Source organism: Lagopus muta, chromosome 5 (genome assembly GCF_023343835.1).
Source record: "Lagopus muta isolate bLagMut1 chromosome 5, bLagMut1 primary, whole genome shotgun sequence".
NCBI lineage: Eukaryota > Metazoa > Chordata > Aves > Galliformes > Phasianidae > Lagopus > Lagopus muta.
The window spans coordinates 5,128,775-5,140,415 of record NC_064437.1 but is presented as its reverse complement, the minus strand read 5'-3'; the positions used below and the strand labels follow the sequence as shown (position 1 = coordinate 5,140,415).

General features: G+C 43.4%; 1 protein-coding gene across 1 annotated transcript; it reads left to right on the top strand.

Annotated features, from left to right (window-relative positions):
* Nucleotides 1-5,254: 5,254 nt before the first annotated feature.
* DMRTB1 (DMRT like family B with proline rich C-terminal 1) lies at nt 5,255-11,258 on the top strand. Its single transcript, XM_048945688.1, has 4 exons — nt 5,255-5,826; nt 6,930-7,162; nt 7,475-7,619; nt 10,250-11,258. The coding sequence occupies exons 1-4, from the start codon at nt 5,415-5,417 to the stop codon at nt 10,354-10,356; spliced, it is 897 nt and encodes a 298-aa protein (XP_048801645.1). The 5' UTR covers nt 5,255-5,414; the 3' UTR covers nt 10,357-11,258.
* The last annotated feature ends 383 nt before the right edge of the window (nt 11,259-11,641 follow it).

Below are 11,641 nucleotides of genomic sequence, written 5' to 3'. Positions count from 1 at the left end.
CTTCTGAACAGCATCCTGTAGTGTAGCTGGGTGGAATCAGCTAATGCAAGGCATCAATGCTGGCGCTTGTTTTTTCTCCCCCACTAAAATCTACAGTTTGCTTCTGACAAATAGGGCTAAGGAGCAGGCAGGGGGCTTTATCACCTCACTGGGATTCTATCCTTAGAATTATACAAAGGTGCAGATGATGTGCTGTTGGTATGAATACCAGAGAACTAGTCCAGCATATATGCCAAAAACTAGACAATATTCTTGTCTACTCTCTCCATAAAGTAAATATTTTGATGATAATCTTTGGGTTATGTTGATAAGTAACTACTATTTGGTCATTTGATTTTCAGCTGCTTTATTGAAGTATCTGTGAAGAGTGAAGGCCAATATGCAGAAATTGTGGCAAACAGCTCTTTTTATTTATGTTGCATTGCTTAAGCTACTTCAGATATGCTGAAATCTAATTTGGATGTTTGGTGGAAACATTTCCTTAGAAAATGTGGGATATATACCAGTCTGACAACTACAAATGGAACCCTGCCCACAGCAAGCACATTCAATGTCTGTAGTAGTCTTTCAGCTGTCTCCTGATTTATCCATCTATTAGCTTTGCTTTAGGCTTGCTGACCAGGTAATATGACAATTTCAGTTCAAAACAGGTGCTAAGCAAAGATGGCTCTAAGCAGGCCATCTAGTTCCTGTCGTGAGTGTGGCTGTTTCTGCATAAAATCATTTTTTTGCTGTCTGGGGGAATTCAGATGTGATTTTGTGTTATTCATGTCTAAGAGAACATGACAAGAACTGTAGCTGACGGGAAGGAGAACAGGACTCTGGATTAAAAATGTGTTTGTTTCTCCGGGCAGAAGGCTGGTTGACAAGCCTAGTGCTATCCAGGCTAGAATTTGCTCAATCTGAGAGCATACTGAAGTAAAATGGTGTTGCAGCTAAGGCATCCCTGAGGCTCTCACAGCTCTAACAGAGTGGACAATTCTTTGGGTTTTCAGTTTCTCTGTTTTATTAAGGTCTACGAAGGTGACCCTCTAAAGAAATGAAAGATTTCTTCTAAAAGGATAATCAGATTCTCAGAGTGATATAAGGAAGCCATCAGACTTTGGCAGTGCAGAGATCCTTACACACTGCAGACTGGCTGACCATCTTCCACGAGTTTTTAGCATGGATCTTCTTTTTTGTAGACAGGAGTTTTTAAATGCTCCATCATGTATGTGCAGAAAGCATCTGTGTGTGTGTGTTTATGACTGTCTCATTCTTTTCCCTTTAAGACTTTTTATTGCCTGTTTATATGGGAGATACGTTAATGAAGGATAAGAATTATGGTGTGTTTTGTTTCCTTGCAGGGGTCGATTTCTCTTCTGATCCATCTTGTTGTTTTGGTACTCATACAGTAACCAGATCACAGACTTCTCAGCATAATCATTATTGCTTTTCTCCTTAGTAAAGATCTTTTTACAATAAACAAACTGCAGGCGTGCTAATGAAGTCTGTGTAGTTAATATTTAAGAACTTTCTTGTTACATCCTAAAATTTTTTTTTACAATTTTAAATGTAAGAACGCCATACAGATTCCTCTGGTTCTAGCATAGAGTTTCACCTTTTTAATGCAGCAGGCATCAAACCTGTACAAAAACAACCAAAATGTCCACCCCAGTGGAATTCCTGTTTGAATTACTGAAGACACCATTTTAAAGTGAAGGAAGCGACGCTGAAAGAATTTAGAAATTGAATCTGTACGTATGAATTTAGAGAAGTTGACTGGAAACAAGTTTAAAACAACCCAAACATATTTTGGACATTTCAAATCTTAAGGCGACCTGATTGTATTGAACTTTGTGTTCAGTGCACTTCACATTTTTTAAAAACATGTATATTGTGGTACAATTTCACAGTGATTAAAAGGTGGGAATTTTAGCCTACAGAAGCAACTCAAAGAACTTTATTCATTGTCATCCACGCTTGCTTTGGGCAGCATCAGACAAGCTCACGGGCATGTCAGCAGAACCTTGCAGCTCTGTGACAGATAGCACTGATGGATGTGCTCTGCTGTAAGCTCAACAGTGAAAGGGTGACTTTGTGATGTAGGTCAGTCAGAGGACGTTTTAAAGGCTTTGACTGTTGTTATAAGGAGCTTCTAAATAAGAGGACGACTGCAAAAGAAAGCATGGATGTGCGTTAGCAATGCTATGTAGGAAGACGATAGTCTGGGCAAGGTGAAGGTGAGTCCATAGCTTTACAGTGAACGTAAGCTGACAGGTATGATGGGGAAGTAGCGTAAAAGGGATTTTTCTTTCTAATGAAAAGAAAGTAGGATACAACTGATGGAAAAGAAAACTCGGATGCAGAAGAAATGGGAATTCACAAGGATGCACAACATAGTCCAGAGCAATCCCTGAAGGCTTCTGAGTGTGCAAGAGTGAGAAAAGATTTCACATGTGGTGTTCAGAGGAAAAAAAACATTGCAGTTTCCTACTCTGGACAGAAGGAGAAGGAAGTCTGGCTTTCTGGTCACTCAGATAGATAGAAGAGTATTTGTTAAGAAGGGAAAGCAGGAGGGAGCTGGGTGTGGTGGAGAAGGGAGCATCTAAAGCCTGTCTCATTCTCTGTGGCCACTTCTGCCTGTGCAGGCAAAAGTCCTATTGAGTATATCACATCTGGTAGCCACAAGCATGGCAGTAAAAAGTTACCAGTGCTAGAAGACGTGATGGTACTACTGCTGTACCACTTCTTGCGCTGTGACTTTACAGAAGGGATGCTTCCAAAGCACTAAGATAATTTTTGAAGAGAAGGTTTTATCTTCATCTAAAATGTCTTAAAAATTCAAAAGATATTCTTGATTTCCATGCATAAGAAAACATTTATTTTGAAGTAAGATTGCAAATATTTGTTAATGGAGATCTGTACTGAAGGAATTTCTTGATTGTGTTGCTATTGCTCTGTGAAATGTCAGATCCTAGTAGAACAATTTCCTTGCCAAAATGAATAAATAAAAATAGACTGCAAAAAATGCTAGCAGGAAGTCTGAGAAGCAGAAAAAAAAGCCAAAACAGAGTTTCTGCTATGGAGTTTAAAGACAGTCTTCTCATTTGTTCTCTCTTTTTGCTAAATCGCTGCTTTTCTTCACTGTCTCACACACAAAACAACCTGCATACCAAAGCCACGTACTTTATGTGATTCAGAAGTTGGAAAGTAGAGACGATATTGATATTGATATCAATAACATGAAACCAGGAGGCTGTTTTCCTTTCATTTTGGCAGGATAATAGTTCTTATAAATGCTATTTTAATACAGAATTCTGCACGTGCTTTACGTTGCAGTCTCACCATATGTTACATAAAATATTGCAGTAAACTGAGTAAGCTGCAGAGTATTATGCCTCATTTTCTTTCAAATATGAATAAGGGAGCAAATTACAATAGACTTGAAGCTGCAATTCGATATCTTGTTCCAAGGACTTACACGAAGTTGTTCTGTCTTTTCTGTGTGGTAGTCTTGCTAATGGTGTGATAAGCTAACCCAAAGGTACATAGAATCACATTATGATATTGAAATAGCACAATTCTTTGAACTCTCTGAATATCAATGATTAAGGGTAGCATCAAGGCCCCTGGCGCAAGCAAGCTGCTCTTCAAGACTGGATTTAGAAGTAGCTTACATTGTAGACATGTTAACCAAGTGCTTTTCTGAACTGGGAGCAAACAGTAACACATTTAGGTCAAACTTTCAGAGATATGCATCCAAATTGCACACAGGCCTACGCACATGAAGTTGGCTTTGAAGACAGTGCTGTAGAAGTCTTCTAGAGAAACAGGTCTGCAGCTGAGGAAAGGACTCTGAGTACATTTCTGTGCATACTTTGCATTCTCCAATTTGCAGAAGAAGCTGCTGGTGTGCATGCAATCCAACACCCACCGTGTGCAGTGCCACAGTGCTCCCCATGCGGTGCGTGGTCCTGCTCCTGCAGTGTCCCTGAATGCAGGTCGCACGGGGCTGGCTGAAAGCCCTTCACAGAAACACTCAGAGTCTGCAACACTTGCAGGCTGGGGCTGCTGCTGTGCCAGGTGAGCTAGGGAATAAATCGTGTGTGCACCTGAGGATTTGGGTTTGAATTGCTTCAAGAGCAAGTTTAACTTTGCATGCTGGCATTGTGGACTGCAGACATTCTCGGGAGCCCAAACCCTACTGGAAGCCTGGGGGACTCCATTGCTAATCCTAATGGATCTTTTGCAAAGTGAGAAACCAGAATGTAGGTGGAGCCCTGAGGGCTTGCAGCACGCAGCGGTTGCCTGCTCACTGCTGGAGCAAACCAGACTGCTGCCAAATGTCAGTGCTGCTACCCTGAGACCGACCCTCCAGACATGAAGGGCTGCACTGAAGCCTTGCAAGAAGGCCTGCTCTGTGAGAAGGACGTCTGTTGGCTGCTGTGAAACATACTGAGTTACTGTTAGAACTGTTTCATAGCAGTAAATAGATGCTACATGGTTCTCTTGAAACTAGTGGGTTAAAAAAAAAAAAAAAAAAAAAAAAAGCCTTTTTGCAACTACATGGTGATAAAATTTTATGGCATTGTTTTCAATGTAGGAAAAATATTACATCTCAGAGTTTAAAACAGCTCTTGCATGTGTTAGCAAAAGGGAGAGTTTTCTCCTGGAAAGGGGCTACTGTGTACACCACAGTTTTGAAGCTACCAGCAGAAACAAATAACAAGCACTTTCTAAGCAGTACTTGAACTGGAGCACTGCTATACTTTCAATTGTAAGCTTGTTTTGCTTCCAGAGAATAACGAATTCCAAGAAAAGGAGACAGATTTGTCGAATGCCACGTGCTTTCTGCCCTCGTCTTTGTACTTTGTTTTGAAAAACAATGATGAAACGTTTGGTGTGTTTTTTTCTTCTGAAGCAGTCACTCTCCTCATCATGAGAAGTATATTCCAAACTGGAACAAAACAGAACTGAAATCTCTCAAGGCATGAGAAGTGACTGTGACCGCTGAAGCGCCAAAAGGGAAAACCGTCCCTTAAGGTGTGAGGGATGCCGTCTTTCTCTCCTCACCAGTCCAGAAGTTCCCGATCGTACTACAGTGCACTCCGCCTGCTCCTCTGCTCCAGCGGCCGCAGCCCCCTGCCCCACCGCGTCTTCTCCAGCCCCCACAGCCCAGGTCCGCCTCCAGGCTCACCCGAGGGGGCAGGGGGAGGCGGGCAGGTAGGGAAGCGCCTTACCCAGGAAGGGGGAGCCTGTGGAACCGAGCAGCCCCTGGCTCTTCTCCCCAGAACGGGGCATTCCCCACCCCTGCCTTGGGCTCTCCTGCCACTCCTGCCCTGTTTGCTACATTTGGAGGGAAGCTGGCCCTGCCCCATATAAGAGCCCTGCGGGGGGCTGGGTGTGCCAGAGCGGTTAGGGGGCTGCTGGATATGCAGGCCAGCGGGGCTGCAGGAGCAGCAGCGGCAGCAGCAGCAGCAAGCGAGAAGGCAGCAGCGCGGACCCCAAAATGCTCCCGCTGCCGCAACCACGGCTTCGTGGTGCCGGTGAAGGGCCACGCCGGCCGGTGCCGCTGGAAGCAGTGCCTCTGCGACAAGTGCTCCCTCATCGCCGAGCGCCAGAAGATCATGGCAGCCCAGAAGGCGCTGTGGCAGCAGGTGCCCGACGCCCCTGTCAGGGTGGCTGTGGGCTCCGCTCCCTCAGGGGAGGACGTCGCGGCCGGTGCCTCTGAGCAGAGCAGCCACGTGCGGGCGAAAGGCGGCCATTCCGCCGTTGGCAGTGACAAAGGCACGGCACGCAGGGGTCTGCCGCCACCTCCTGCTGGCCCTCCCTTCTGGGACTACGGTAAGGCTCCAGCTCCCTGAAACAGGTTCCCGTCTCTCCCTTTCTTCCCCCAGCTTGCACACGATGGGTGCGCAGCCTTGCTTTTGTTTCTCTTTAGGCAGGGTTTGCAGCGTGATTCATGAAGCTCTTTTGTTGCGAGGTTGAAGCTCCAGCGAGTGGCTTTTCTCTATAGGGTGCGCTTTGGGAGATAATCCCAACAGCGTTGGGATGCATGCACATACAGTGCTCGTGCACAACCTGCAGAAAGAACAGGAAAAATGCTAAAAAATAGGATGTCAGGGATGACAAGTAAATGAGGAAATTACTGCTGCAGTTGTCTAAAGCAAAAGTTTTTGATAGTGCAAAAGAAAGAGACTTTTTGGCCTTACAGCAGAGGCTGAGCTTGGCTCGGATCACTGGGCGTGAAGCTGCATTTTGCCTTCATGAGCAGAACCTAAGTTTTGCAGGTGGAAAAGTTGTAGGGTTTGTCACTTCTTCAGTTGCTTTCTTCTGTAGAGGCTTTCATGTCACTTGTCTAGTTTATTACTATTTATTACAGTAAACTCATACTATTTACTATAGTAATTTTACAGAAATCCTGACTGACTGCAGTAGTCATTAGTCTGGGCCTCAGGAAAGCTGGCAGTCTACAAGGCAAAGAACACAATGGTCTGAGAAACCCAAAGGAAACAGTCGTTTGGGGCATGTCTGGATCCCACCTAATCTGCTGGTAGCTGTTTGCTGTTTTTCTTACCTTGGTTTCCTAAGGAAATGATGCCTGTAGATGGTGCTGGCTGTACATGTGCCTACCAGTCCTTCACTTAATTATATTTGTAACCTGCTGACTTTTCCAGTGTAATCATAGTGCTCCAGAAGCAGATATGCTCTAGAAGCAGATTATACAGGTTCTCTACCAATAGGAGGATAGGTAGACAAGAAGGACCTTATTTGTGTTCACATAGCTGCTCTTTTTTATAGAAAAAATCACAAATTTGTGAGGAGCCAAGCATGAAATCCAAGGGCCAGAGTCTCCAGGCTAAGGGTAGAGTTGAGTCCTGCAATTACTTCTGCTGAACAGCGTAGAATTATAGTGATGACTTTATTCTTTTCTCATTGTTTCCCAGCTCACTCTGCTTTTCCTCCAGAATACAAGGTCAGCACAGAATACATGGAGAGAGACCCTGCAGGAGTGTATCCTGCTTGTTCTGGGATGTATCCTTACCACCCATTTCCCATGGGATTTGCCATCAACCAGCCAGGCTGTAAGGCAGCACCGTCACCTCCAGGGATTTCACTTCAGAAGGGTTTCCGACCCGTTCCAAGCAGCTCTGGACCAGGGAATGCAGCTTCTTTGTCAGTGAGTAGTGCCTTGTGGTTTTTTAATTACTTCTGGGAATACTGCTGGTTTTGCTTGTACTAGAAGATCTTTGAAGGTCCCTTCTTATTCTGGTCTGTTCTATTCTATTCTGTATTTTACTTTTAGCTACCTCTGAGCTGCATATTTCACTATGCGCGGGCTTTGCATGTGACAGCATATGGACACAAAATTGACCCTCCAGAAATGGAAATTTCATAGGTAGAGATGGAAACAGAAATTGTTTGGTAGTGCAGATGTGTCCTGGAGAGAGAGAGAGTCTCTGAATATCCTTTGCTCCCTGTGTTTCCACAGATTCCAGATGGAGGTGGAGATTTCCATCAGGCGTACTACACTCCTCTGCCTCAGTTTGTCCCACCAACTTTTCTGCCAGGGGTTCATTATATTCCACCTCCCCTGTCACTGAATGTGTTTGCTGAAGCAGCCAAGGAAGCACACGGTAAGGAATTGTTAGATGAGCCTTGGGAGATCCAATTTTAATCTGGTTTCAGTACCTAAACGCTGAGATGGATGCCCCAAGACACCTTGATTCTAGCTTCAGTTTTAAGGGTTTCCCAGATCCCTGTGATGGAGCCAGGAATGAGATCCTGAAAGCCCAGGTCAGACTGCCAGCTTGGACAGCTTAGCATGAGCAGTGTGAAACTTCTTGCACATTTGGAAAGCCTACATTTTAATTGCTGTAGATGAAAGATTGAATCTTCAAGATCTCAAATTTTTCAGACTGAATCCCACAAGATTTTAAATTTCTGGCTAGGTAAATATGTATGACCTCCTCTTTGGGGTCTCTTTCGTGTCTAGTGCCTATATGTGGACATACTGTGATCCTATCTGTAAGCTGTTCATTTGGCTGCAGCTAGCAGTGACCACAAGAGGGTAGTGCTGCCCAGAGAATTAACCACTAGCACTGGATGAGTCAATAGCCAGTCTCATAAGAAGTTCTTTCTGAAAGTGCAGATAAATAAGTACAACTTTATTTCTCTTCTTGAACATGAGAAACTGTAAGTCCAACTGCTTATCACACAGATTATAATCATCAGCCAATGAAAAATGAAATATCTTCTATAAAAGGGAGGGAAAGCAGACTGATTTTCTCATTTGAATTAAAATGGTGTTGATAGCGATCACATGGGATAAAATATAAGTTGAGGAGGTTTGGGCCTGATTTCTCCCAAAAGTCTCTTGTGCAGACTCATTTCTGTTAAACCAGTGTCCTCGTAACTTTTCAGGACATTGGTTATTTTCAGCCAAACATAGCTGCTGTGATCAGAGGCCTGCACAGTTGATCTGCAGGGGAAGCATGTGCCTGCCACAGAATGGCTTGCAGCCATGACGTGATGTGGTGTTTGGCCAGCAGTCAGCTCGCACTCAGTTCCTGACTGCCGTGTGTGTGCCTTGGCCAACAACTAAGCGCCTGCCAGTCAGCCCAGCAGTGGGCACCTATCTCCCAAGCAGTTTGCTTTGTGTCTGTCTGGAAAGCCAAGGAAAAGTAAGCAAGAGAAGTAGTGGGTGAGGAGAATGTGAATATGGAAGCATCGAGGTGTATAGACATCATGTAAATGTAAAGATATTCTAGGATATCGAGAAAGGCATCAATCAGAGCTTCAGCGCAGTGTGTAGATACTGGGCTGATGGAGGTAAGATAATATGGGCTGAGTTTGAGGGGAAGAGAGGAAGCTGAGAGCTGGCAGGCAAAGCACAAATTGTATGTGAGGATTACTGAGTTGTGTGGTTTAGTGGAGATGAAATCTGGGGGATACTTGCAGTGGCAGAGAGCTTGTAGCAGTTCTGGGGTGGTGCGGGAAAGAGGAGGAACAGGGAGTAGCTGGTAAACAGGAGAGAAGTAGTGGCATTGCATGTGGGAAACAGGAAATGCAGACCTGCATTGGTAGAATAAAGCTTTACTGGGCAAACAATCGTGAAAACAGGCAACTGGGATAAATGAGGTAATGAGAGCACCCCCCCTAGAGAGCAAAATGCCATCTAATGACTTCAGTCTTATTACTCACTAGGGAAATTACAACCCGGGCACAAAGCCATAGGAATCAGTGCATCATGGATTATGCTGTTCAGAGAACAAACTAGTCTTCCTAGTACCAGGGAGAAAGTACAAATTAATTCCACTACATAGTATTTTTGCTCCAGGATATGTAAGAGCTTACAATTGTGACCCAGTGAAGGAGATGTTTCTGCATGAGGTCATAAACAAAACAGCCTTCCAGCAAAAGATACAGATGACGAAGAAAGCTACAGTGAAACTACCAATTCTTTGATTCTGGTTTTCAGGATACCTGAAAAAAGAGAAAAACTGTAACATTAAGTACACAGGGACATGTTAGGGTCACATCATGTCTTTTTTCTTAAGAAAGGAAGTGTAGGGTGTTGTGTTGTATAATTTCGGGTTGTATTGACTAGTAGTGTTACAGAGATTAGACAAACAGAAGGTATGTCCAACAGAACAGCCAGTACAGTATTTGAGGATAGAGTCTGATTGCAAGTTGTTGGCTTTGTAAAATAGCAAGCTGCAGAAAAAGAAACAAAAAACCTGTCTCCACATGGGAAGATGAGGGAGATTTACATGAAAATTGGCAAGTAAAAAAACCTGTGTTTAAAAAAAAACAACATCCTAGATAGATTCAAAGAGACAAAGGTCAGTCAGTGAAGGCCTTTAAAATTCCCAGCAGTGTTCGTGAGGCATGCTGCAGGTTCACTGTGGCTAAGCGGGCAGAAGAGCCTGTCTCATACTTCTATTCCAGTGCAGCTTCTGTATTTGCCATCTTGAAGCAAGTGTTCTTGCTGCTTTCCTTAAGCCTAGCTGAAACAGTGAAGTGCTGTCTGAAGTACAGCATCTCAGAATGGAGAGCAGCAGCTCTTGATGTTAAGCAGTTTCCAATTAACTGCACTGAAAAATGAACTGGATTTACAAAAAAGCTATTTTGCACTGGGAGTTTCTCTCTGAAAGTGTGACTGACACCTGAAAGGCAAATTGAAACACAGGGATTTGGATGGGATTTTTTGTTTGTTTGCATTTAACTCCAATTCCTATTTCCTATTCTTTTTTTTTTTTTTTAGGTACTGCAGCTGACAGCCAGGATTCAGGGATGGTTAGTGAACCTAGCCAACCATCTTCTTCCCCAGAAGAAGCAAGCAGAGACCAATCTGTATGTTCTAAACAGTAAATAGTCTGGAGAAAAGCTGAGTGGCAGGGAGCACTATTTTCATTATTGAGGAGAGTGTTGTTAATATGAGGCTAGGGTGACACTTAGTTACTGAGCAGTCACAACAGCTAAAAGAAGGAGATTAATGTCTGCTCACTTCATGATCATGTTTAGAGCTACCAGCCTCACAGCTCTGCTCCCTGGCAGTGTAAAACCCTTGTTTTCACTGCGTGAAAGAGGTTTTCCAAAGCCAAGGTAAATTGCATCCCCCTTAGGCAGATGGAAGCAGGAAAGGATTACGACTTTGATTTCTGGTTTCTTTGCTGAAGTTGGATGGCTCCTTGATTTTTGGAGTGAGGTCTCCACACCATGTGCACTCTGTGGCCTTCTCATGTTTGTGACAGTAATCAAAAATTGCTGTGTTGTTTGTGTATCAGTTTGCTGTAGCAGAAACTCGGTTCTGAGTATTATGGAAGAGTTAAGTGATGTAGAGCCTGAAGACTGAGAGAGAATGGGAAGACAGTATGGGTTGCTGGTACGTAAATCAGGCTTCAGGATTTTGAGTGCCTTTGACAGTTCATACGTTATTGCAGTGCTGTTTAGCTCAGTACAGCTGAAACAAACAGTACAGATTTTTTAAAGGGTTCACATAGAACAGCTTTGTGCGTGTGGATTGGAAGTACACTGGCATAGCAAAGATGTGATGTCCTAGAAGGTAGGACAAAACACCGCTTAGAATACCAATTGGTCAAGGCTATACATATCATAATTGTCAATAATACTGTTTAAATAAAAATGAAAGGTGCATTCCTCTGCTGTTTTGCCTAAAGCAAGTGCTTTGTGTATTAAGCGGATGAATTGTTAATGTTGGAAGAATGTTGGAAGAATGTTACTTCTGGGTAATTAAAAAGCTTTGAATTGTTTGTTTGATTTTGATGATTTGAGGTTGTATATTTACATGTAATTCTTCTAGGCAAATTTCAGGTGTTGCCCTGAGTAACAAACCTGCTTGAAGTAAGAGCCAGGTTTCAGTATTTTTATTCTGAAACTTCTGAGTGTAGATGACCACTACTGTAGTAGGTGCTACTGAAGACCATAGAGGTGAGTGCAATAAAATAAACATTCCTCTCTGCTACTTACACTAACAGTCCCTTGCTCAGTGCAAGATGTAAAGACATTAGGCTGATAAATCCCTTTTTAATATAGCAGATGGATGATTTTCAGCACACAGACGGGGTTTTGGTGAAAGTAAAAGTGGCAAACTTAAGACTGCCAAGAAGAGAGATTGAAAAACACATGTATCTAT

What these genes read in the sequence shown, in the direction of transcription:
- DMRTB1 (XM_048945688.1), top strand. Translation starts at nt 5,415, where the DNA reads ATGCAGGCCAGCGGGGCTGCAGGAGCAGCAGCGGCAGCAGCAGCAGCA. An exon ending in CCCTCCCTTCTGGGACTACG is followed by an intron (nt 5,827 to 6,929) that starts GTAAGGCTCCAG and finishes ATTGTTTCCCAG; the next exon opens with CTCACTCTGCTTTTCCTCCA. An exon ending in GGAATGCAGCTTCTTTGTCA is followed by an intron (nt 7,163 to 7,474) that starts GTGAGTAGTGCC and finishes GTGTTTCCACAG; the next exon opens with ATTCCAGATGGAGGTGGAGA.